The following is a 27178-nucleotide window of genomic DNA, read 5'->3' on the forward strand; positions in this document are numbered from 1 at the left end:
ATTATACCCAAAGAGCAAGAATCGTGGAACACATTGGTACAAAAACATAACTATAAACAAAATGACGCAAGCACGAACTTGTTAGATTTCTGACAGTATTTTGAGTTCAAAAAGTCGGCAAACATAAACTTAGATTTCTTCTTCTTTTTTAGTTACAGAAAACCATCAACATTTTGAAGATTACATTCTGGCGCATGGGGTTGCTTTTTAAATTTGATTTCAATTTTTCTTTATTTTTAAACCTACAAATTTTTATTGAACTTTTAATTTTTACATTTGTTTTCTAAAAATTAAGAAAAAAAAAAGGGTACATTTAGTTAAAGTGGGAAAAGGTTTTCATGGGTAAGTTCATCCTTAAAGTTGTCTGTAGAAGTTTTGTTTGAAATTTCAGGTGGTAATTTATTCTAATCTTTGATTGTTTGGCTTTTTATGAGAATTTAAAACTCTTTATGAAACCGTCTTTATTGCATTGGAGCTGTCTGAATGTTAATTGATGAGTAGATCTTGTTTTTGACTGGCTTTTTATGAGAATATCCTGAGATGGTTTTGCAATTTCATTTACCCATGGGTATTTTTTTGTTGACAAACAGCAATCACCTTCTGTCCCAATACCCTCAATAGAGCCATTAAACAACTACTTTTTGGTTAAGTTCATGTTTCACATGTTAATTATATTTGCATCTATAAGAAGAATCATAAAAGCACCAACCCTTTTGTTTTCATTTTATTCTGTACTCGTAATTCTTTAGTTGCATATTTGTTTCATTTTATGGAGACAAGAAAATAGCTGCTTAGAAAGACACATCAATTTGGTGAAGGTAGTCCAACTGAAGAGAGCATTCTTCTTTTATGTTTTTGCTGTTTAGGTTTCTAAAGCAGCAATTACATGTAGAACAGTGGTTGTCAATCAGAGATTTTTATTCATGTTAAGATTTGAAATATTATTTACGATACCTTATACATGTATATACATGATATAAGCTCATTATTACACTTGCATATTCGAAGAACACGTCACAAAAGGGTTTCATAAGAAATAAAAAATAAAAAATAAAATCCTCCCAACCGCCCCATTTTTTTCAAAAATTTGGATGAAAATCTACTAATTAATTTTAGTTGGCATAACAAGCAATACTCAGGTACTCAAGTATTCGTTGACATCTTATTATTTTTAATCATCATGGATAAACACTCTGGCAATAAATATTTAACTTCTTGGAATTGAGTATGAACATTGTTCTCTACTTGCTGCCAACATGGACTAAAACATGAAAATCTTTCATCCATTGGTCTCATCTGCTGAGCAATTTCATAAAAAACCAATGTGTTCCCTATACAGCCAAACTAAAACACATCCAACACATATCTGTTCTATCACATCAGGTCATGTGATACCTGAATAATATTTGGCGAGTAAATATATTGAGGCCTACTGTAAACAAAACTAATTTTCTTGAGAGATTTATTTCTTGCGAATTTTGAGTAGAAAATAACCTGAATATGTATAAATATATCAAGAAAATAATAAGATAGCGACAATAAATCGCTGTGAGGTTGGCTAGAAAGAACTTAACGTGAAACAAAAGTGTGCACGAATATAAGATGGTGTACAGTATTCATTCATGTGTTTATTCATTCAATCATTTGTATTTCCCACAGCAAAAGATTTTTCCCCTGCAAAAAAACTGCTTCATGTAAGCTGTAATAACAGTGAATAGACTATACCTTTGCTGACAACGATAGAATCCTTTCATTGCATCTTCACATCTGCAGACCAAATCACATCCATCATACCACTGTTGTCCCTGTCTGTATGCTACGCCATTGTATACACACATTGCTGAAATATCAAATTTGTTTCTGAATTTTGACATACTGTTAATTAAGAAATTATTGTGAGTTTTCTTTTAAAGCGAATAATGCCACTGGTTGAGTATCGCAATAATTAGCACTTGCATTATGATAACTAATACATATATCTATATATCTGTATACAGATTTTCCTGAAATCACAATAAATATTCATGCATTTTAGTCCATTCCTCAAAAATGTTAATAATTTTTTAATTTACAGTTTTCATTTTTCTTTCCCTTGTTTAACATTAACATTTTCATATTAATTTTTTTTTTTTTTAATGAATGGGGCTAAATCAATAAAATTATTTAAAAAATAATATAATTTTTGTCAATATGCACGTTTTTTGCTTTATCTGATTGAAATCTTATTTAATAAAAAAAAAAGTAAAAGTGGTGTGTTAAAGGTATTTGCAGTTGAAAAAACTATAGGGTTCTACTGTTTTGGATAGAAACTTTTTGATTGTTTCCAATGCTAATGAATTTATCTCCCTTCATTTTAGAAAACATTTTAAAAATAAAACTGATTTGAAATATACAACATTTAGGCAGTTTGTATGAAGAATATGTAAATCAAAATAACACAATAATATGTGTTCATTTCCATATTGCGTGAACAACAAAATCTGGGGCAAATTTCTAATTTAACATTTACATTTAACAGTTCACTTCATGTTGAACTGGGTAAAAGTTGATGTAAACTTTAACCTACTTTAAACCATAATTAAATTTTATACAAAACTGATGGATGGAGGGATACAAGCACAAACAGAATTGAAAACAAAATAGGCCTCTACAATTGTAGGCTTGGCATAAAAGGTAGAAACAGCAATCCTAACTATTTATTACAAAGACTACTTACTATTCATTATTTTGTAAAACTTACATGTTGGTTTAGGGGTAAGATATGTTCCTGGACTTGGTGGTTGTTGACCTGGACCTGGAGTTGGTTGTACTGGACAGTAAACTGTCTGGCAGCAAGTGTTTTTGGGATCTTGTACAAGGGTACAGTAAGAAGGAACTTGTGGGAATTTTGGACATCTGAAAAGAAGAAAACAGGCTTATTTATAAATAAAACACTTTTAAGGACATATGTTTGCATGAGGTTCTCATGTAAGACACTATTTCAAGCTGTGATATCAGTAGTTTTAACACCTTGTGAGATATTGGGATAGATTTGCTCAATCTTTAGCTTTACATGTACTTTTTTTTTTAATAATATTTGTTTGTTCATCTTTTTCTTTTGGTCAAGTTTTGTCAATTTTTTGGCATTAGAAACAAACTCTCAATATCCTTTTAAAGTTGTATGATATTGATCTTTGATTTTGCCTAAGTAGTCTGTAATCCATGATTCCTGTAGCATTATTAGAAAAAAAAATTGTATTTTTTTTTTTAAAGAATTTTCAAAGAGGGAAAAAAAGTAAATATGCCATGAATGCAATTCAAACTACTCACACTTCAGTACATCTGTAACGTCCAGTTGATTCATCAAAACATTCACATTCAAATAAACAGCTGTCTTTCCATTTTTGTCCTTGTCTATATGACTGTCCGTTGTAGACACATGCCTCTGTAAAAAAAATGTGAAAGATAACAAAATAAACATTCCTCTACTTTTACACTGACCATGGACTTTCTTTACTTGAAATAAAGTTAAAACTGCAAGGAACTGTATCTTTTCCTACACATTCTCTATTCATTTCAATGGAAAGTAATCAGCAATGTCTTGAAAAACCCATTGTTGTGTGATATCATCATCAGATAATTATACGATTTATTTCACATGTGAAATTATCGGTTTTTAATTACTGAGAAGTCAGTTTTTCATTGCAACCAGTGTTATGAATTAATATAAACATTGAAATTGTAATTACTGAAATATATGACCAATGAGGTCATCTTTTTTCACAATGAAATTACCCATTGTCTCATAGATTTTGCAATGGTGAATAGACATGTAGGTAAGGTTCCAAATGTCAAACAAAATAAACATTAACTGCTTTTGTATTGGTGTTATACATTTATTCATTCATCAATGGAAATTGGGAATGTGTCAAAAAGGCAACAACCTGACCAAAGAGAAGAAAACAGCCCAAGGTCACCAATGGGTCTTCTGCACTGGGATAAAATCCCGTACCCGAGGCAACCTTCAGCTGGCCCCTAAACAAAAATGTTTACTAGTTGAGTGAAAATGGACGTCACACTAAACTGCAAAACATACAAATGAACTAAAATTTAAAAAAAATCATACAAGACTAACAAAGGCCAGAGGCTTCTGACTTTGGACAGGCGCAATAATGCGGCGGGGTTTAACATGTTTTGTGAGATTTTAACCCTTCCCCTATATCTAGCTAATGTAGAATTTAAAAAAAACACATGGCAATCACACAGTAAAACTGTTTGCTTTGATAATATTTTATTTGATAAAATTACAGTAAAATAATACAAGCTAATGTTTTCTTTTACTTTTTAATGTTTTTTTTTGTTGCTGTGTTTTTTCTTCTTTCTTTTTTTTTTTTGGGGGGGGGGGGGGGGGAAGAGTTTAGAGATGGATACAAAAAGCCCAATATCAAATAGTAGAAAATAAACTTCTTCCTTACTTCCATTTGATGTCTGTGGAACTTGACCATTTGGTCCTACTGGTGGTTTATTGCCTCCAGTAAATGATCCCTTAGGAGCTGTTATAACTTGGTATGGATTATTGGGGTTTTTGCCAACACATAATGGAGCCTGGCAACACTGGTCATTTGGATCTGTCAAAAGCTGACAACCATCTTGTAGTGCTGGATAAGTAGGGCATCTACAACAGAAATAAAAAAAAAACAGCATGTAGTGTAAGCTATCTGTATGTGGAGAATAATTTTGAGGAGACAGTTATTTTTTTTTTTAATATAAAACATGAGGCTAGCTGAGCATTTTGAATATCAATTTAACTGTCAAAAGTGGATAAATATTGTATTGCATAAGACTTGGTGGTGAAATCTGTTTCTCTATTGATTTTTAGACAATCTGTTGGCTAACTCTGTCTTTCTTTTTCAATTTTCTACAAAAACGTGTGTTCTTTCAATGTGAAATTATAGAAAAACGGGAAAATTTGACGTCATAATTGAATTTTGACCAATGATAAACTGAGATGAAAAGAGCCACATTTTGATTATAAAAAAATAATCAATATGTTGGGGAAAGTATAAATCCGCTAAGAATAAGGGTAACTTACCTGTCATCACAGTTTATTAGACCCATAGAAGCATCATCACAGCGACATTTCTTTTCACAACCGACATTGAAAGTTTGTCCTTGTGTGTATGGTATACCATTATATACACAATATTCTGAAAAGAATTGTAAAAATAAAAAATTATTGTTTCCTTCCATATACATCCATGAAATACATTTTTGAATCATTTATGCAGAGAACCATGTTTGAGTTGTCAAAATTTGTTCACATGATTTAAACAACTTGAACCAATTTTCTTGCAGTTAGGATTTTGGTAGTTTTACTGACATATTCATGGAAGAATAACTGCAGATATGATAATACTCGTCTATCAATGAGGAATTGCACTGCCTAAGAATTGGCAATTAGATGTTCCATTTCAATTTATAATATACTGTTTTTGAACATTCAAGGCCTATGCCTAATGGCATATTCTTGAGACTATTTTGGGTGATTCAAGGTTGATGGTTGTACTAAATGTTGAGTCAAGTTATAGTTAGAATCAAAAATTGATGATGGAAATATTTGTACATAGCATGCAAGAAGTGATGTTAAGTGGTTTGAGTTTTAGAACTGATGAGTTCAGGTATGTTAGGATAAACAATTGGCAGATGGTTAGGTATTACTTGTTTGTTGTTACTTGTGTTGTATCATATATTGTTACTTACATGGTTGTGGCATGATATATGACTGGTGGTTAGTCTTTTGATTGTTAAAAGAAACTAGCTCAGCATGTTTTAAATAATTGTTGATGGCTAGGTTATTGGAACTTACTATATTTGACATATTAGGATTAATGTAAAGTTACTAGGTTGTGGCATGTAAGATATATAGAGGTAAAGGTTTGGTACCATTAAAACGTTTAAACCCGCTGCAATTGTTTGCACCTGACCTAAGTCAGGAATCTAATGTTCAGTAGTTGTCGTTTGTTGATGTGGTTCATAAGTGTTTCTCATTTTTTTATATCGATAAGACCGTTGGTTTTCCTATTTGAATGGTTTTACACTAGTAATTTTTGGGGCGTTTTATAGCTTGTCGTTCGGTGTGAGCCAAGGCTTTGTGTTGAAGACCTATAATGGTTTACTTTTATAAATTGTGACTTGGATGGAGAGTTGTCTCATTGGCACTCATACCACATCTTCCTATATCTAGTTAGTCATCAGATATTTGGTACTTACTAGGCTGTGGCATGTTAGGATTAAATGTTGGTGGTTGGATAGTTCTGTTGGTTCCAGGTATGGGTGTTACATATATCTGAGGGCAGTTTGGTAGTGGACAACATGGGTCCTGTGGATTGTACTTCAGAGTACAGGTTGGTGGGATCTTGCTCATATCAGCACATCTAGAAAATGAAATAGAATATAGTTTGTCTTAGTATGACTTAGTAGAAGTTGTTAAAACACTTATTGTTTAAAGCTCTATAAATATGCATATATTGCTGTATTACATATTTGTTTTTCGTTTGTTATATTGTACATGAATTAGGTCATTAGTTTTCTGGTATAAATTGTTTTACATTGTCATTTCGGGGCCTTTTATAGCTGACTATGAACTATTGGCTTTGCTCATTGTTGAAGGCAGTACAGTGACCTATAGTTTGGTATCTTGTGGAGAAATATCTCATTGGCAATCATGTAACCACATCTATTTTATATACACATAATTTGATATGTAATGCAAGATGCAAGATAGAGAAATTTGTATTTTCCACAGATGGAATCATCCCAATTTTTTTATTAAAAATGTTGTTTATATTCTGTATAAAATTTTCCCCAGTACAATCTCTGCATCTATTTCTGAATTAATAGAATAGGATTTTATAAAAGCAAAAATTAAATAAATTATTTCACATACCTTTGAATACATTTATGCATTCCCATATCTGCATTTACACATTCACAAGTGTATTTACACCCATCCTGCCATCGTTGTCCTTGTGTGTATGATTTACCATTGTAAATACACACTTCTACAAAGCATACCATAACATTTAACAATGAGGTAAATTTAGAATTACACTTTGGGAGTATCTTTTAACATAAAATGTCCAGATTGGAAGAAAATTTTACTTTTGCAAAAAGCAAAAAAAAAAAAGTAGTTCTACCTTTTAAATTGTACATTAGACAAACAACAAGCAATCAATCAAAACTATTCAATATGTTCTAGAATTTTTCAAAACTGTAAAAAAAATATTCAAGATTGTGATTAACTCAAAACCAGTAGAAGTGATTTTTGACAGAATCATCTTGTGTGAAGTGAAAAATTTACTGGTCTTTTAATGCATGGCCGAAAACTCAGAACTTGTGTAAATGACCAAACTCAAGGAATACTTCAGTACAAATTGAATATAACATTTTAGTAAAATGATTAAACTAAAGGATAACTTGAGTTGAAATTGCATCAAACTACCCAGTTTGAGGTAAATTGATCAAACTAAAGATAACTTGAGTTGATCAAACTAAAGGATAACCCAAATAAGTTCAAATTGCATGCAACTCTTTGGTTAAATTGTCAAACTAAAAGATAACCCAAGTTCATATTGCATGTAACTATTTGGTGAAATGGCCAAACTAGAGGATAACATGAGTTCACACTGCAATTTGCTTATTACTTACTAGGAGGAGGTGTGGCTGTTGGTCTGGTTCCACCTGAAAATGAACATTTAACTATTTGCTCATTACTTACCAAGAGTAGGTGTGGCTGTTGGTCTGGTTCCACCTGAAAACGAACTTTTAACTATTTCCTGATACTTACTAGGGGGAGGTGTGGCTGTTGGTCTGGTTCCACCTGTAAACCAACATTTAACTATTTGCTCATTACTTACTAGGGGGAGGTGTTGCTGTTGGTCTGGTTCCACCTGTAAACCAACATTTAACTATTTGCTCATTACTTACTAGGGGGAGGTGTGGCTGTTGGTCTGGTTCAACCTGTAAACCAACATTTAACTATTTGCTCATTACTTACTAGGGGGAGGTGTTGCTGTTGGTCTGGTTCCACCTGTAAACCAACATTTAACTATTTGCTCATTACTTACTAGGGGGAGGTGCGGCTGTTGGTCTGGTTCCACCTGTAAACCAACATTTAACTATTTGCTCATTACTTACTAGGGGGAGGTGTGGCTGTTGGTCTGGTTCCACCTGTAAACCAACATTTAACTATTTGCTCATTACTTACTAGGGGGAGGTGTGGCTGTTGGTCTGGTTCCACCTGTAAACCAACATTTAACTATTTGCTCATTACTTACTAGGGGGAGGTGCGGCTGTTGGTCTGGTTCCACCTGTAAACCAACATTTAACTATTTGCTCATTACTTACTAGGGGGAGGTGCGGCTGTTAGTCTGGTTCAACCTGTAAACCAACATTTAACTATTTGCTCATTACTTACTAGGGGGAGGTGTGGCTGTTGGTCTGGTTCCCCCTGTAAATGAACCACCTGGGCCAAATGTAATGTACACAGGTGGATTTGTTCCAACAATTACAGGTGGCTTTGTGTTCTGGGATGGACATTGTGGTTTTTTACAGCACTGTGGATCTGAGGGATCAGGAATTAGAATGCAGTTAGGATTCTGATCATACTGTGGACATCTGAAGATAAAAAGACAAAATTGAAAAATACAGATTTCCAATGTCCCCTGCTTTGATTATATTTATCTGTCAACTTTTAGGTTTTTATTTCGTTCTTTAAAACTTTTTGGTAAATATTTTAAAAGAAATGTAGGCTTGAAAGTACTAACAATTTGTAATTTTCCATATATTTTATTTCAAAGGAGCATAACTCTTTAAACAATACTTAAGGGGGCTGGCAGGTATAAATCAATTTTTTTTTTAAATATAGGATTTCGCTATAGTTGTCTATAAATGAACTTTCATATACTTTAAGAAAAAGAAAATACAAAAAATTTTGGGTCAGGAATGAATGCTAAAAAGCCTGATGAACTTATTATTACACCTAGTCTTACTGGCTAAATAGAGGAAGAAGAGGTTAAGCCTGCTGAGGATCAAATGCTAAAAAGCACAATGAACTGACTATTCCAGAATCGTTAAAAATTTTAAGAATTATTTCTCCTAGTTAAAGCCTTAAGAAATTTACAGCAAGCCATTAGTTTTTATGAAAAAATACCTACCTTTGAGAGCAACTGTATGCACCTGTTTTTTGATTGACACACACACATTTCATGTCACAGCCATCATACCATGCTTGTCCTTGTGTGTATGTTTTACCCTTGTATACACACACTTCTACAAAAGTTATAAAAAGGAAAATTTCAAACATGACAATGCTATAAGACACAAATAAGAAGAGATGTGCTGTATTTACCTGGGAATAACTAATTTTTGGGAAGTACCACCTTTTGTGATGGGGGGAAAATGGTATTTTCATGGAAAATTTAATTTGTTGTTTTGCAAACGTTTGTATGTGTTACAGACATTTGTGTTACAGACATTTTATCGATTTAGGCATTTTGTAAAAGGACTGAATTTTCAGGAAATTAACAAATTGTCTAACATTGACAGGCATTATATGAAATGACTAAATATAACTGGACATTTTGTAAAATGATAGGAATTTTTTAACAAAATTCAAAAATTGCCATTTCAATTTCGGGTAGTTTGTAGGAAAGTTGTATCATTAAGATATGACCAACTGTAGTTAGCCAGTGCCTTTCTTTTGTGTGTACAAAACACTGATCTTTTATAATATATACTGAGTAAAAAAAGTTAAGCAAAACATAATTACTTTTAAAAATCTTCAAAATAGACTTTACTTCTAAACATAAACCATAAAAAGTAATGATTACCCCACCAAATATGTTCAAAAAGGTGCTTTCACAACTTTTGAAATTTTTAGTGATTAAAATGTTTTTTAGTAAACTTTTTTACTCAGTATATTTGGTAGTTATGTATGATATATCATACCTTTAGGATTTGGCAGGAATGGATTAGTCTGTGGTGTTGGATTTACTCCTGGTGTTGGAGTTACTCCCCCTGTTGGTGTAGGACCAGAGTTGACACCAGTCGTTGGAACATAAATTGGCGCAGGTGTTCTTGGACAATCTGGTACCTGACAACATGGATCGTTCTGGTCAGTTACCATGCTGCAGCCAGCTGGTAGTTGTGGGAATTTTGGACATCTGAAAGTATAAATGGTCGTTCAGTGTATTTTCAATTGTGTTACTACGTATTTTCATTGAGTTTAGCCATTCCAATTGATATTCAGTAGTTCATTAGTTGTTGTTTTTTTATGTGGTTCATAAGTGTTCTTTGTTTCTTGTTTTTTTTATATAGATTAGACAGTTGGTTTTCCTGTTTGAATGGTTTTACACTAATAACTTTTTGGGACCCTTTGTAGCTTGCTGTTTGGTGTGAGCCAAGGCTCTGTGTTGAAGACTGTACCTTTACCTATAATGGTTTACTTTTATAAATTTTGACTTGGATGGAGAGTTGTTTCATTGACAGTCATACCACATCTTCCTATATCTATTGTTAAAATACTTCCTTGTGTCCAAAATGTACTGGGGGTTCAGGGTTAGGGGTTCATTTTGGGGTTCCACTTGAGAACAAAGGTTATATCAAAGACTTCTACAGTTAAGACTCATTGCAAATTTAGGAACACATACATACAGATATATAGACAAAATATCAGAATATGAGTTCTTATTATCGGAATTCTCAAGGAGTCACATTATTTGCATTTAAAAATAACCTCAAATAATTTCAGAACTCACAGTTCATCAATAATTCTGCTGCAAGTCAACCACAACTTAAACATAACATTTATCAGCAATACCTTTGAGTACACTGTTAAACATTAGACATTACCTTTGAGTACATTGGTAAACATGAGTCATTACCTTTGAGTAAAAAATAAACATTAGTCATTACCTTTGAGTAAGTGATAAACATTAGTCATTATCTTTGAGTACACTGTTAAACATTAGACATTACCTTTGAGTACATTGGTAAACATGAGTCATTACCTTTGAGTAAGTGATAAACATTAGTCATTACCTTTGAGTACATTGGAAAACATTAGTCATTACCTTTGAGTACATTGGAAAACATTAGTCATTACCTTTGAGTACACTGATAAACATTAGTCATTATCTTTGAGTACATTGGTAAACATGAGTCATTACCTTTGAGTACAATGGTAAACATGAGTCATTACCTTTGAGTACATTGGAAAACATTAGTCATTACCTTTGAGTGCAATGGTAAACATAAGTCATTACCTTTGAGTACATTGGTAAACACCAGACATTCCATCAACACAAACACAGTTGTAATCACAACCATCTCTCCATTTCTGGCCAGTGGAATACCGCACTCCTTTGTATTCACAGTATTCTGCAAAAAAATAATTTACATATACAATTACACACTCATCCGTTAGGTTCAACACAAAAACATGTAACCATTATAATATGTATAAGTCCACAAAAACATATTAAAACCATAATTTGAAAGTACAAACAAAAACATGAAACCATAATATTTTTAAGTCCACAGAAGCATGAAACCATGATATATCAGTCCACAAAAAACATGAAACCATGATATATCAGGCAACAAAAAAACATGAAACCATGATATATCAGTCCACAAAAAACATAAAACCATGATTTTTTTAGTCAAAGGTATAAACTGTGAATACTTTCATTAGTCCTGGTTTTCACAGATCGCTTGGCAAGCCTCACGTTTTAAATTTGAAAATACAACAGTCTTGAGTGGATAAATATCTTATTACACTCGATGTAGTGATAGAATCTATATTTATATACTCACTAGATGGTGCTGGTGTATATTGGCTGTATGGATTTGGTGTTGGTCTACCACCTTGGATGACACCGCCTGGTAATGTTGGTACTGGGTATCTTGAAGTTGTTGGGTTTGGTGACAAAGTTGGTGTTCCTGTATATGGAGTTGGTTGTGGTGTTGGGGGACCATGGTAGGGTGTTGGTTCAGGTGTGGGAGGACCATGGTAAGGTGTTGGGCTAGGAGCCAGAGTTGGAGCTCCTGTATAAGGAGTTGGTTGTGGTGTTGGTGCAGCAGTTGGGCAGACTGGAATCTGACAGCAGACATCGTTTGGATCAGTTGTTTTAGAACAGCCTTGGGAAAGGTTGGGGAAAGTTGGACATCTGAAAATTGTCAAATAATGTATACAAAGGGGGGATTATACATTCTATTCCAGTATCAAGTCCTTGTCCAAGACAAAATTCTAAGAATTGTTCATTTTAGGGTATTGCATTATTATTCATTAGACACAAATCTCAAAAACAAATTTGACTTGCATTCTTTAAACAACTGACATTAGTTTCATTGAACATCATAGTTAATATCATTCTTATCACATTAAATGTTTACAGGCATTAAAGATTTCTAACTGGTAACATTTATTGAAAAATTACTATCAAAAATAAAGTTGTTAAAACAATACTATAGGTCCTTAATCCAAATTTGTTTTTTTACACATTTCTGTGATTTCATATTGTATTTTAAAAACCTTATCACTGAAAGGGAACACATCCAACACTTTTGTTAAACAAGTCTTATCATCTGAGTTTTCTACTGTGCATTTAAAAAAAACATGTAATTCTACATAAATTTAACTATTAAAATGAAACTACAAAATCATATGAAACTTTTAGAATTTTGATCCATGTTAGTTAGGTGCTTTATTTTCTCATTTCCTCATAACAATTTGTTGACTTTTAAAAAAAAATACTGTATCCCTTAAAAGATGTAATATTTCTTAAAACAAAAAAAGCTTTTCTAATATATCAAGTACCTGTCAAAACATGTGTAATAATTGTTAGTCGCATCATCACATCGACATCTCTTCTCACAACCTTGGTCCCAGGTCTGTCCCTGTTTGTATGGAACACCGTAGTAGACACAGAAAGCTGAAAATTAAATTGTCAGTAAAGTTTGTTATAGATACATGAAAAATGTCTCCAATATTTTCATGTGAGAGTTAAAAAGGATGATAACTCTATCTTAATCACAATGATCACCAGAGCATTACGGTGAATTCATTAATATTCATGGGATACCATTTTTTGTAAATTGGTGAATGAAGGATAGTCACAACTTTAAAAGTTCACTGAAGTCCAAATTTTCCTCAATCAATGAAATTTGATATCCACAAAAAAATAAATGAATCCACAGTGTATGACTGCAACGTGTCAACACAGAGGAATTGAAAAAATAGTTTGGACATGGTTATGCAAAAATTTTGTAAAATCTTTGAAATTGATTTGATTTTGATTTGCTGTGTTTTAACGCCACTTTTAAGCACTGTTTTGGGGCTATTTTGTGGCAACCAGTTTGAATTGGTGTAGGAAGCTGGAGTTCCTGGAGAAAACCACTGACTTTCGATAGGAAAACTGATAATACTAGTCAATTAAGATTGGAGTCAAGTGCACTATCACCAGCAGGGTTCAAACTCATAACCTCAGTGTTGACTGGCTAGTGATTACAGTAGTTACTACTTACACCACTCATGCAGCAATCAAGGCTTTTTTGAAATTGAAAATATTTGCCAAGAGACTTACAGATTAACATTTAGTATTTACCTGGTGGTGTTGGTGCAGGTGTAAAGGTTATTTTTTGTCCAGGATATTTTGTTGTATATGGTTGAGGTGTTGTCTTTGGTTCTAATGGATTGTATGTTGGTACTAAGGTTGGTGGGACGAAGGGTACAGATGGTGACGTCTTCTGGCCACACACAACAGTTTTACAACAGAAATCACTAGGATCTTGTGTCAGGGAACAGGTTGGTGGTAAAGCAGCTGGGAAAGATGGACATCTGAAACAAAAATTATGACCAATTTCAAATACGAAAAAATAGGCATTGGTGACAAAAAGCTCAATAAGTGTGTACATTTCCGGTAAAAACACAAAAACTCACTCTTAAAATCACCTTTATATGTATAGAATATGGCTGAGATTTTAGGATTGCTATAAAGGCTTAATTCAATGCTTCACAGAGCATTGTACTCTTCTTTCATATCCAAACGAGAAAATGCTGTTCACAGAACACAATGCCCATCTACACTATCACATATCCATGTTTATTAAAATTAGGGTCAAAACTTCAATATGATAAGAGACAGATGTCCAAAATTGCTCTACTGGAAATCAGTTAAGTGTGACCATTAGAAGCTTTAATAACACAGTTGACATAGTCATTTTTATTTATCATTAATGGTGTAACATTGCGGGTAGCCGGGTAAATCTTTATAATTATAAAATTTATAATTTGCTATGATGGCCAATAATTTCATACTAATGCCTAATATATAACTCTGGTGGATAGTTGTCTCATTTGCAATCATACCACATCTCCATATTTTTTATGTCAGATTATTAATTTCTCAACCTTATCATATACCAGGAAACTGGAAATAGTGAACTTTTTAAGTGGCGCATCCTTACCACACACCGTTAGACTAGAGGCAAAAGATACCAAAGGGACATCCAAAGTTGAAAACAAATAAGTGACTACTTGGATTAAATTCTAATTTCTTAAATGGTCCTTTCTTTAAAAGAATTTCTTAGATAATATTCATATTGACACCACTAGTTGAAAAAGACAGTTTACAGGTTAAGCATGAATGTCTTTGAAAATATGATTCCAATGCTTATTTCCTAATTAATTTTCACTCTGTATACATACCTTTCTTTGCAAGAGTAAAAACCAGTCATTCCATTTTCACATACACAGTTATATTTACAGCCATCTTGCCATTGTTGTCCTGTCTTGTACTGAACACCATTGTATACACAATATAGATCTGAAATATATATGGGATTCTGTACTTCATTCATAAATTATATATTTGCTTGTTTGTAAGTGAAACTGAAGTTGAACTGCAAACAAAAAAAACGTTAAGTCATTGTATCAGTAAAATACATAATAAATATTACTATTTTTATCATAAAAAATATTTTGTAAAATTTTCTTAAAATTAAGGATTTGACAAACTTATTGATAGCTGAAAAAACTTAAATCTTTGACTGCATCTTTATGTAAACTGCAAAAAAGTAACACAGTTTCTATAAGAGTTTTATAAAATTGCCAGGTTTGGCAAAATCATTTAGTTTGAAAGTTCTAACCAAAGACTGAACAGTAATGTTGACTACGCAGACGACAGATGGAATGTAGAATAACTATCTTTCTTTTCAGGACTTTTGACGCAGACATAACAAAATTTTATTCATCACCTTTTCATATTTATTGCTATGGAACATTCTTTTGGAGGCTGCTGGGACTTTTCAAAACATCAACAACCAATCAATGAATTTTCTACTTACTTGGCTTTGGTTTAGTAGTAGGAATAGGATTTAATGGTGGTGACACAGTTGGTCCAGTTCCTGGTGTTGGTCTCCTTGTTGTTGGTTGTGGAGTAACAGTACCAAAGCCTGTCACTTTACCTGTTGGTCCAGTGAAATATATTGGTGATCCAGAGGGTCCAACTGTTTGGACCTGAGGTATGCATGAAGGGATCTAAAGCAAAAAAAAAGTAAAAATTAAATAAAATGATATACAAAAATCCATCAAATACACTGTTTCTTTAAAGTGGATGACTCATTTGATTTATATTAACTTTCCAAAGGTGAAGATATGATATCACCTCTAGGGGGGGGGGGGGGGGCACATGTGTTTTATATACTGTTGGTGTTATCAGTTTGTTTTCAACTTTGGATGTCCCTTTGGTATCTTTTGCCTCTAGTCTAATGGTGTGTGGTAATGATGCGCCACTTGAAAAGTTCACTATTTCCAGTTTCCTAGTATATGATAAGGTCGAGATATTAATAAAAAATATAACACAGGTTGTTGTCAATTAAATCCAAAGTATATGACCCAATCAAATGTCACAAATGCCATTTTAAAACCTCAATCATAAATGCATCAGATATTTGTCAAATCTATTTTTCTTTCCACGAAATAAATCAATCAAGATAGCTATATGTATATCTTTTGACAGGGTATACATATTTGTTATAAAAAGTATATGACAAGGGCAGGGATTGGAAACCTCAGCTGTTTAACCCTACCACAAAAGAATTGAAGTAGCTGCCCATTTAGTAGTATAACATTTATAATTTATGCTAAATCTGATAAAACAAGAATGTGTCCCAAGTACATGGATGCCTCACTCGCAATATCATTTCTATGTTTAGTGGACCGTGAAATTGGGGTTAAAACTCTAATTTGGCATTGAAATTAGAAAGATCATATCATAGGGAACATGTGTACTAAGTTTCAAGTGGATTGGACGTCAACTTCATCAAAAACTACCTTGACCAAAAACTTTTACCTGAAGCGGGACGAACGGACGGACCAACAGACGAACGAACTGAGGGACGAACGAAGGACCCACAGACCAGAAAACATAATTCCCCTCTACTATCATAGGTGGGGCATAAAAATAATTTTTAAAAGCAAACTTTTTACACATTTCAGATAAACAATGAATTGTAACAAAACAATTCTATTTTGATTCTATGCAGAGTTGTTTTAAAATGTAAGATGTCCCACATCACAAATACTTAATAGACTCCCATGTGATCATAATATAGAACAACAATAAGAGAACTGTTCCAATATTTCATCCTTTTTCAAGTGCATGTAGGGATTATATGTCCCACATGAATTTTAATTTTAATACATCATATCCCTTCTTTTCCTTTAAATGTGAGCTAAGCTTCTGTAGTATGTCATACCTGACAACAGACTGGATCTTTAGGATCTGGTACCATTGTACATCCTGCAGCAATAGTATCGTAAGTTGTACATCTCTGACGACATCGTATATAACCTGTCATGCCATTCTCACAAATACACACTTTGTCACAGCCATCGTACCATTGTTGTCCTTGTGTGTATGGCACACCCTTGTATACACATATATCTGCAAATTCAAAACTAATGCATTATTTTTTTTTTAAGAATGTTGAGATATATTTCCTTTCAAATCTTTGTATTCAAATATTGCATTATCATGATTATTAAGACAAAAAAATATATCATTTTCTTTCATTAATTATTTAATTTGACAGTCTTTGGGTTTTTTTTTGTTTTCTTAATAAAGAAGCATTTTGTTAACTTTACAAAAGCAATCTTTCTGAGTCATTTTCAATTATCTTATTATTTCACACTGACTGTATAGAAAAATATTCAGTCTATATAAAAGTACAATATTTTCTTTTTGGAGCTAGAAACTCACAAGAATAAATTTTTTTAATAAAAAATGAAAAGTAACTCTTTTGGGAATACATGTACATATAGTCACTTTGTTGGAGAGACAGAGTATGTGAAAAGAATAGGTTGTTTCCATAGAGACTATCTGCTAGTAGGGGAGACAACTCTTTGGAATAAACAAGGGCAAATAACTCTTTCTCTTGAAAACTTAAATATGGAGATGAGTATTGTGAAGAAGTTGGTTTGGTGTTTTTTTTTTTTTTTTTTTTATTAAGCTACCTTCTCAGAAGAAAGAAAACTCTTGCAAATAAACAAGGGCATGTAACCTTTTCAGACAAATATGTAAATATAATACTTACTTTGCTGTGGGGATGGGGTAGGTGAAAAGAGTGGTGGGTTTGGTGTTGGTGATTGTGATGGGTTGACCCCAGGAGATACTGTTGGCATTGTTGTTCCTGGTCTGGGTGACATGCTTGGCTGAGCTGTTGGATTACACTGTACTACTTTACAACAAGGATTACGTGGATCAGCGACCAAATTACAGTAAGATGGTCTGGGAAAGTTAGAGTAGTCTTGACATCTGAAAGCAATAAAAGAAATCCATACAATATATTAACCTACTGGGATATTTTGACTAATTGTACTAATATAGGGTAGAAAAAGTAAAACATAGGAATGATATTTTGCAGGTTAATTGCCATATCTACATATTGAAAACAAGTGAAAGTGTGAGCTACCATTTACTGATGATAGCATCACCCAAACATTGGTCAGTAAACAGGAATTTATTAAGTGATGAATCTGAAAACGCATCACACAGCATAGCTGACTTTTATAAACACTGAAACCAAATTTCAGAAACCCTTGTAATGCAGTTGCTGAGAAAAATGTGAAGAAAAAATTTCAACTTGGATGTCATGTGTCAAATAATGTGAGGATTCGGTAAACAAGGAGTTGTTGAGTGATGAATCTGAAAACACATCACACAGTATTGCTGATTTATATAAACCCTGAACCAAATTTCAGAAATCCTCATAATGTTGTTCCTGAGATTAATGCTGTGAAAAATATTCATTGGAACGAACAGACGGACAGACAGACAAATAGACAAAGTCCATCATGCAAATAAACTAAGATTCAAAATGACACATACAAAGTATATCATGCAGTTCATTTCAGGAGTGATAACTAATGGATACTAATACAATGTATCATTTTTTAGAAAATTTATTTTCACTTATTTCTAGGTACATACAGGAATAAAAGGGTAAATTTCTTGTGATAATCTATGGTACATACATGAGAATCATTAACTTAGACTAAATGAAGTACTTTGTCAATGATAAGTTGTCTAATACTGTGCATGTATTTATTTTTGTGGGTATCGATTTTTTTGTGTATTGACGAAGAATTGCATTTTTGTGGATATTTGATGTCATGGTTTTTCCAATCTCTGTATACAAAGCTTATAGAAAATTTACAGCTTGTTGATAATTTAAATTCATGGTTAACCAGTTCCAATGAAATCAATGAACATAGGTACCCAACGAATATTAATGAATCCACAGGATTATTATATTTAAAATTAACCCTCAAATATCCTCTACCCATCTGACGCATTGGTTTAATTTAATCAGTTATTTATTCCTTATTGTCATAAAATTATTTAAAATAATTATCATAATTAAAATTTAAATACTTCAATGAGGAAAAACATGTACAATCTCAAACAATGAACACAACAGTATTGAAGTTCTCTTTCATAATACATCTAGCTTATGAAATTGTCAACATACAAAAAGGAGGAAACACACAGTTATAATCAAAGTGCTTGTTAGCACTGAAAGGTAAAGATTCCGTTAATTTATAATTGGGAAGTAAAATTCAATATTGCATTGTAAATAAAGCATTGTTTGTAGTTAATTAACTAAAATTCTGGACAATGGGAGATAACCAAAATTTTAAATAAGTCTCTACTAATGACATCATTTATATTTTTAGAACAGATGTTAAATTCCTGCACCTTGCAAAAGTTATGCATTTTTTTGGTCAGGTGTAACTTTGTTTTGTGACTTGGATATCTGAGCATATATTACATTGATAAATTTCTAGAAATGTTCATGTATAGGATGTATAGAATATTATGATCAATGCACTATATTTTGTGTATCAAAAAGGTAGCGATCAACCTTGGAAGATTTAGATCTCAAGTCAGTAACATAGAGTTTTGATTGCATTTCATGCAATCTTTACCCAAAAATGAATAAAAGATATATGTTTACACAATAATCTATAAATACATACTTGCTCTGACAGCGATATCTTCCTGTCTTTTGATCGAGACATTCACACTCCAGTGAACATCCATCGTCCCATTTCTGTCCCTGTGTATGAGCTACTCCCTTGTACATACAATTATCTAGCAAAATATAAACAATGGTAAGTTTAAGACATAAAACCTGAAATTATAATCTTCCAACTTATTCCACAGAATGGCAAATTCATGATTTTAACAAATTCAAAAAATAATAGATATGATAAACATGTGAAAAAAATGTTTCATTAGAATTTGATGATTATCAGCTGTACACAAATCAAATCTAGAGAATTGGAATTTTATTAAACTCTCAACGAAAGTAGCAAGCATTAAGAGCACATTATTTTTTTCAATGATCTGAAAAATGTCAGGGATATGTCCATTTAATTTGATACTGTCCTTTTTTTTTTACATTTCCAAGTTTTGTCTGTTAGATTGGATTATTGAAGTATTAATGAAGTGGGATAATATTTATTGTTTCCATATCTTACTGTATCCTACCTGAGTATCCTGTTCTGACTGGAGTTGGTAATGTAAAGGTATATGGTGTTGGTGGTTGTGTCGGTTGCGGTGATGGTGTTGGTTGGTTTGGAAACAATGTTGGAGCTACAGTTGGAACATATGTTGGTGGTGGTGTCATGACCTCTGGTGTACAAATTGGTTTCTTACAACAAACATCATTGGGATCTGTTGTTAGACTGCATCCTTGTGGTAACTGGGGCCATTGTGGACATCTAAAATTATAGTGTATAATTAGTTTGATGTACATATTCAATATGAACAAGAATGCACAATTGTTAACCTCCCCCATCCCCCTCTTTTCAAAGCAAAGTATCAGAAAACATAACTTCTGCTTTGTTAGCAAAATTTGACTTTTTCACTTTTTCATCTGCGTCTTCAAACAGAAAGTAAAACATGACATTATTGATGAAATTTGTCATTGAAATATAAAATAGATACTGTGGATTCATTTGTTTTTTGAGTCAACCAGTTTTCATGGACTTTGGAAAAATGATATTTTTATGAATACTTGATTTCGTAGTTTAACAAAAGTCAACATTTAAGCACACAGATAATATTTATGTTGTTGAACATTTAAATTCCTGGTTGACCTGTACCAAGGAAATCCATGAAAATTGGTATCCCACAAATAATAATGAATCCATAGATAGCATTTTTATGTAAATATGACTTTTTACCTGATATTACCAATTTGAAAATGGTTAATTCTTACCTGTCGTCACATCTGTAGAAGCCTGTTTTGGAGTTTTCACAAATACAACGAAGATCACAGCCATCATTCCATGTCTGACCTTGCTTAAACTGTACTCCATTGTATACACAGTATGCTGCAATGAAATATATATATATCTAAGGATATTTTTTTCCTACAACAAAAAAACAAATTGCCTTACTGTCATTATTAGGGTCTCGGTGCCGGAGCGGTCTTATTAATTATATGACTAGCCTGTCAACAATGAGGTGGTGAGCTAGAACCTGGCAGGTATGCTTGACTCAAATCTTGACTATAATTGCCAGCTTTCCTGCCAAAGGTTCTGGTTCTCTCCTGGAATTCTGACTTCCTAAACCAAATAACAACTGACTGCCAAAGGTTCTGGTTCTCTCCTGGAATTCTGACTTCCTAAACCAAATAACAACTGGCTGCCACAAAATAGTCAACAGTACTGAAAGTGGCGTTAATCACCAAAAAGCAATCAACCAATCTTAACTTCCATCATCAAATATTGGTTGTTTATCAAATTTTACAGTATTTCAACAATCAATGGTTTATTTATATATAAATGATATTACCAAAAATGTGCCTTATATTTTGCAAGGTTTCCAACACTCAATTTAGGGGAAAACATATGAAAATATGGTCTATACCGGTATATTGAAAGATTACAAATGACAATCGATGGGCTGTCCTTAATTTAAGCAGCAGTTGGTAACACAATGGATCAATATCAATATTTTAAATTTATGACCAGTGGTGTGTACTTACTTGCTGGTAGAACAGTCTGTGGTTTTGGTGGAGTTAAGGTAAATGGATTTGGAGTTGGTGTAGGTGGACAATATGGTTTCTGACAACAGGGATTTGAAACATCCATAACCAGACGACATCCAGGTGACAAATTAGTGTAGGCTGGACATCTGTAACAAAACAAAATTAAAAACTATTTTCATATCATTGGGAATAGCTTTTCCAATATGTAAACAAAATTATGGTGAAAAAAGTAATACATTTAAAATATTGCATGTAACTTACTGCCTTGAAAAAAGAACACTAATTAGACAAATTTTGTTAATTAATCTTAATTTTGTATATACAAATAATCCTGTTAAGTGCCAAAAATAAAATCAAATTTAAATTCTTTATTATCACACAATAAAAGGAAGTCATTGGAGTGATTAATGTTAGAATTTGCCATTTCAGAATCAATAAAACTATGGGTAAATTTATAGTGTGTATCCCAAATTGTAAATAACATCATGTCATTGGTTGAATATCATTTGGTAATTTCAGGATATTAACCAATCACAACCTTTTGGTATGCATGTTTGAAAAAAAGTTACCCAGAATGCTTTAGATTCTTAAAAGGCAATTTGCCTGAAAGTCTTTACAACATTATAGTAATTTTTTTTTTTACTTCAATGTAAATTTTCAAATTAAACAGAAAATGATTTCATAATGACATATTGTTGTCACTTGTTTATTGTTGAAGATGTATGCTGCTGTCTACATGTCTTTTGATTATTTTTGTTGTTTGGTTGCTTTTTCATTGACATATACTCTACACCTACATTTATTCACAGAAGTTTTAATGTGAATAAGAAAAAGAGATGTTGAGTATAAGAATTAATTAGTCAGCAACACAACTACACATGTTCATTAAAAAAGACATCTAAGGGATCATAGATTTATTCTTACGAGGAAGCTCCGAACATGCTTGTAGGATGCTTGGAGCTTTTTAAGTAGGCTATTCTCAGCAGTTTATGAGACAATAATTATCATGACCCATTAAAACGTCAATCAAATCTTTAGCACTTCTATTAAAAGGAAAGTAAAGCATTATAGAGGAAGCTCAATTAACACCTGTGTAAACATCTGGTCTATTCAAATACATCTTGCATGAAATTTTACAAAACTAAAATAGATAAGACATTCTTCAATAGTAATGTGTATAAACTGTCACCATGGTAATAATTTTGAATAATTGACAGGTGTCATCACCACATGGAAAGCTGCAAATCCCTCAATGTTTCAAATATAATGAAATTACTTTTCTGTGCATCTGTAGTGTCCTTGATCATCTAGGCAGACACAATCATACTGGCAGCCATCTTGCCATTTCTGTCCTGGATTGTAGGATTGACCCTTGTATACACAGGTATTGCCTAAAAATCAACAATACACAAACTTAATTAATATAAAAATGTTTTTGAAAAATATCAATTCTCCAAGCATAAATGTAGGTTATTATGGCGTGATTTTCATAAAAACTTTTTAGATTATGAGAGCTTGGATGTTTTCATTTCTGTATTCTAATTTTTCAGCCTTTTTTTCAAATCTTCCTTTACCCCAATAATCTGTATTCTTTATATTTAAGCACCCCAATAATCTCTTTTCTTTTTGTTGTTACATTTTTCTCTATTCTTTGTTTATGGCACATTTTTCTCTCTTCCGGAACCCCATAAGAACCCCCAGAGTATGGTTTGGTACCATTGGCTATGTTTATGCATGGTATAAGTAGGATTCTTAATGCATTGATATACTACTTACGTTGATATACTGGTTTCTGGGAAGGTGTTGGGTCTGTCATCCATGTTGATGGAGTTTGTAGCGTAGGTAATGGGTAAGGAGTAAATACTGGTACAGGTGTGATCTTTACATCTGGTGTTGGATTAGGTCTGGGTGATGGGGTCACAGTTCCAAGACCACCATCAATTACCCTGGTTGGAATTGTCTGGTATTGGGGTGTGGTCTGATCTGGTCTTGGGGTACATACTGGTACTTTACAACATAGTGGGTCCTTTGGATCAGGCTGCATAGAACAGCTCGAGTCAGACTGCATATATTGGGGACATCTAGAATAAATATTGTATACAATTTTACAACTTTATAAGACTAGTTCATAAAAAGGAGGAGGGAAAGTCTAACACTGTTTCCTATTTCAAAGATTAATACACATACCATTATAAAAATGATGCTTTAATGAATTTACAAAAAAAACTTAACCATACACTTTGCATATTAACACTTTTCAACTGAATCTCTTTAATTTTCATTATATAAATGAATGTAATTATCAAATATTTTTAACATAAATCTGAGTTTATTAGATCCACATTGTATAATTTTGCCATATTGACAATGTTCTTGAAAGCATGAAAATATTACCTAAATCTTAAAAAAAAAAACGTGAAAATATTCCCTAAATCTTAAAAAAAAAAGTTCAGTGTTTTTCATGCATTGCCTTTAGAGAAAAAATTAACAAAACAGAGAAAATCAACTATGCTTTTTCATTATTATATGGTTCATACCTATTGTTACATCTATATACTCCAGTTGATCCGTCTTCACATACACATGAGAAATCACATCCATCAAACCATTTCTGACCTTGTGTATAGGGAACACCTTTGTAAACACACACATCTACAAATATATATAAATATTTATAGCAAAGTGAGAAGGAATTGTCCATTAGAAATTCATTTTTAACAGTCTGATATAAAATGTATTGGTCTTTATTTTGTATAACATTACAGAAGACAAAAATTGAACAAATGGTAGTGGGTTTTTTTTAAGATGCCTTATAGACAAATACAAAATAATTTAAAATAAATTTTGTGCATGATGAAATAAAATAATAGTGTATTCAAATCCCACCAAAACACACATTTATCTCCAAACTGTGCCATGTCTTCTTGCTAAATAATTCCTATTGATAACAGAAAGAATGAGCTGGAAAGCTACTCACTTGTTGGCTGTGTTGGTATTGGTTGTTGTGTTGGTGTCCCACTTGGTGTTAGTGGAATGGATGGTTTTGGACTTGGTGTTATTGGACCGACATATGGTGTTGGGGTTGGTGTTACTGGGCCAGTGTATGGTTTAGGACTTATTGTGACACCAGGAGTTGGCGTTTGAGTTGCTATACTATAACATTCAGGTATCTGACAACATGGTTTCCTTGGATTTTTGACCAGTCTGCAGGTTGTTGGGATATCTGTATAGACTGGACATCTAAAAAGCAAAACAAATTCATAAAATACAAATGAAACCATTACATGATTATTCAATCATATTAAAGGGAGTAACATTTAATCGACTTTTACAGAATTGAAAAAAATTATATAAATTAGAAATCAAGATTTATATAATAATATTGATTTCTAATTAATAATTCAAACAATCTGAAGATTCAACATAACATTTTTATCTTAGTTTTTTCAGTAAATGGAGTCAAAACATTATAGAACTCCTACCTGTTGAAAATTGAAATTACAAGTGAATATTTTTGTAAAATGTTCTTCAGTTACACTGGACTTCCTATTAGAACATCTCTAATACTGTTACAATAGGAAATCACACTATAGTCGCCGTCACATAAAATTGGCACCATGTTTTTTGTCAAAATTTTCTTAAATATCGACCGCATTTACTAAAGATCATGTTTTTCAATTAGCGGAATAAAAATCTGGTCCAAATATCTACTACTGTTCTACCTTTTATTGTGTTTGCACTGTATAATCCTGACCTTCACATAATTCAAGATTATTTTGTATGGTGGAATCCGACATTGTTATTACCGGAAGTGTTGCCGTGGAGTTCCACGTGCTCTCCATTTTCTTGTGTCTCTCGGAGCTTTTCGTCATCTTTACGTAAAAAAGCGCGGGAAATTGTATCATCAATGACAATGATATTACCGGAGAGTAACGAATGTTATGGAATAAGGGATCCTCATAGAAACCAAGATGGTGGTTTTACACTGTAAATAATGTTGAAAAATGTGAAGGTCAGGATTATACAGTGCAAACACAATAAAAGGTAGGACAGTAGTGGATATTTGGACAGGATTTTTATTCCGCTAATTGAAAAACATGATCTTTAGTAAACGCGGTCGATATTTAAACTTTTTTTTACTAAAAACATGGTGCCAATTTTATGTGACGGCGACTATAGACCCTCACATGTAATGGTGCAATCAAATAAACCATTAAAATGAAAACGGGATATAATTGAAAAATCATCAAAACAATACTTCCTTAGTTTCTGTATGATTAATGCTAAAATCTTACTTTGGAGAACATCTGTATTTTCCTTCCATTGCATTGAAACAAACACAATCAAAGTCACATCCATCATCAAATTTTTGACCTTGAGAATACTGACGACCTTTGTATATACAGACACCTACAAAATATTTAATATAATTATGCCATTAATATATAAATTAGATTTTGTCTTTGCTTTATATCAATTTCTGTAAACTCAGAAATTATTGTGAGGTTTTTATTCATAAGAATAATGCGACTGGGTGAGTATTGCATTAATGAGAAATCACATTCAGATACCTGATGCATATATCTGTACACATGCAGCTTTTCCTCTTGATTTAAGTAATTTCTTTAAAAAAAAAGGCATTAATAAATGCACGTAATAATTTCTGTATTTACACTTACACCAAATTAATTCAAGAATCTGAACAGGTGGAAAGTGTATATTTGCAGTGTTTAACTACAAAGCCAGTTACAAAGTTAACTTTATAATATTCTACTTCACAGTTCTTGCCATCTATCTTTTCGTCAATTATAAATTATCACTAAATATGTACCTTCTTGATTTTTCTTTTGCAAATCAGTCTGTTAACTAAGAGCTCAGGCCAAATAAAATAGTATGTGTGGTTCCAGTTACATCGAAAATAAGTTAGGGTAGATAGGTAGGGATTTTTTTTAATTTTATGTTTTTTTTACCATTGATTCTATGGGAGCAACATTCTGACTTTAACAGTGCTTGATGAAAAATGACAAGAAAATCTTTAGGGTAGGCTATTTTAAAGACAAAAAAGCAGGGAAGGTAGGGTAACTGGAACCACACATATATCTTTATTTGGCCTCAGGAAAACATTGATTTTAGTGTGATTGATTGACTGTTGGTGTTGAAGACCTCTTTTAACACACTTAGCTATATCATGGAGGCCACCAACCTTCAGCCTCAAACTGACATTCTTAGCTACATCATGGAGGCCACCAACCTTCAGCCTCAAACTGACATTCTTAGCTATATCATGGAGGCCACCAACCTTCAGCCTCAAACTGACATTCTTAGCTACATCATGGAGGCCACCAACCTTCAGCCTCAAACTGACATTCTTAGCTATATCATGGAGGCCACCAACCTTCAGCCTAACACTGACATTCTTAGCTATATCATGGAGGCCACCAACCTTCAGCCTAACACTGACATTCATTGTCAATTAAGATAGGAGTCAAACACACCTTCAAAGTGTGGAGTTCATTATCACAACTTCAATGTGTACTGGTAACGGATCACTATGAATGAACTACTTCAACCACTT

At 32.7% G+C, this 27178-nt stretch overlaps 1 protein-coding gene across 2 annotated transcripts in view; it reads right to left on the reverse strand.

The window, feature by feature from the left end:
* Nucleotides 1-27178, reverse strand: part of LOC143080127 (uncharacterized) — a 96394-nt gene that overhangs the window by 31577 nt on the left and 37639 nt on the right. The window contains exons 27-54 of one of the 2 annotated variants that reach the window (XM_076255824.1): nucleotides 25899-26013; nucleotides 24581-24843; nucleotides 24141-24255; nucleotides 23380-23684; nucleotides 22880-22994; nucleotides 21601-21749; nucleotides 20830-20944; nucleotides 20097-20329; nucleotides 19583-19697; nucleotides 17638-17858; nucleotides 16801-16988; nucleotides 15388-15580; nucleotides 14750-14867; nucleotides 13647-13879; nucleotides 12860-12974; nucleotides 12058-12209; nucleotides 11857-12024; nucleotides 11304-11418; nucleotides 9988-10202; nucleotides 9195-9309; nucleotides 8456-8655; nucleotides 6926-7040; nucleotides 6250-6413; nucleotides 5072-5186; nucleotides 4455-4654; nucleotides 3310-3424; nucleotides 2741-2895; nucleotides 1726-1840 (exon numbers count right to left, since the gene is read on the reverse strand). In XM_076255824.1, coding sequence (XP_076111939.1) covers nucleotides 1726-1840; nucleotides 2741-2895; nucleotides 3310-3424; nucleotides 4455-4654; nucleotides 5072-5186; nucleotides 6250-6413; nucleotides 6926-7040; nucleotides 8456-8655; nucleotides 9195-9309; nucleotides 9988-10202; nucleotides 11304-11418; nucleotides 11857-12024; nucleotides 12058-12209; nucleotides 12860-12974; nucleotides 13647-13879; nucleotides 14750-14867; nucleotides 15388-15580; nucleotides 16801-16988; nucleotides 17638-17858; nucleotides 19583-19697; nucleotides 20097-20329; nucleotides 20830-20944; nucleotides 21601-21749; nucleotides 22880-22994; nucleotides 23380-23684; nucleotides 24141-24255; nucleotides 24581-24843; nucleotides 25899-26013 — 4537 coding nt within the window. Of the gene's footprint in view, nucleotides 1-1725; nucleotides 1841-2740; nucleotides 2896-3309; nucleotides 3425-4454; nucleotides 4655-5071; nucleotides 5187-6249; nucleotides 6414-6925; nucleotides 7041-8455; nucleotides 8656-9194; nucleotides 9310-9987; nucleotides 10203-11303; nucleotides 11419-11856; nucleotides 12210-12859; nucleotides 12975-13646; nucleotides 13880-14749; nucleotides 14868-15387; nucleotides 15581-16800; nucleotides 16989-17637; nucleotides 17859-19582; nucleotides 19698-20096; nucleotides 20330-20829; nucleotides 20945-21600; nucleotides 21750-22879; nucleotides 22995-23379; nucleotides 23685-24140; nucleotides 24256-24580; nucleotides 24844-25898; nucleotides 26014-27178 lie in introns of both variants that reach the window. The other variant, XM_076255823.1, reaches the window with a different exon arrangement.

The sequence above is a fragment of the Mytilus galloprovincialis genome, chromosome 6, assembly GCF_965363235.1.
Source record: "Mytilus galloprovincialis chromosome 6, xbMytGall1.hap1.1, whole genome shotgun sequence".
Lineage (NCBI taxonomy): Eukaryota > Metazoa > Mollusca > Bivalvia > Mytilida > Mytilidae > Mytilus > Mytilus galloprovincialis.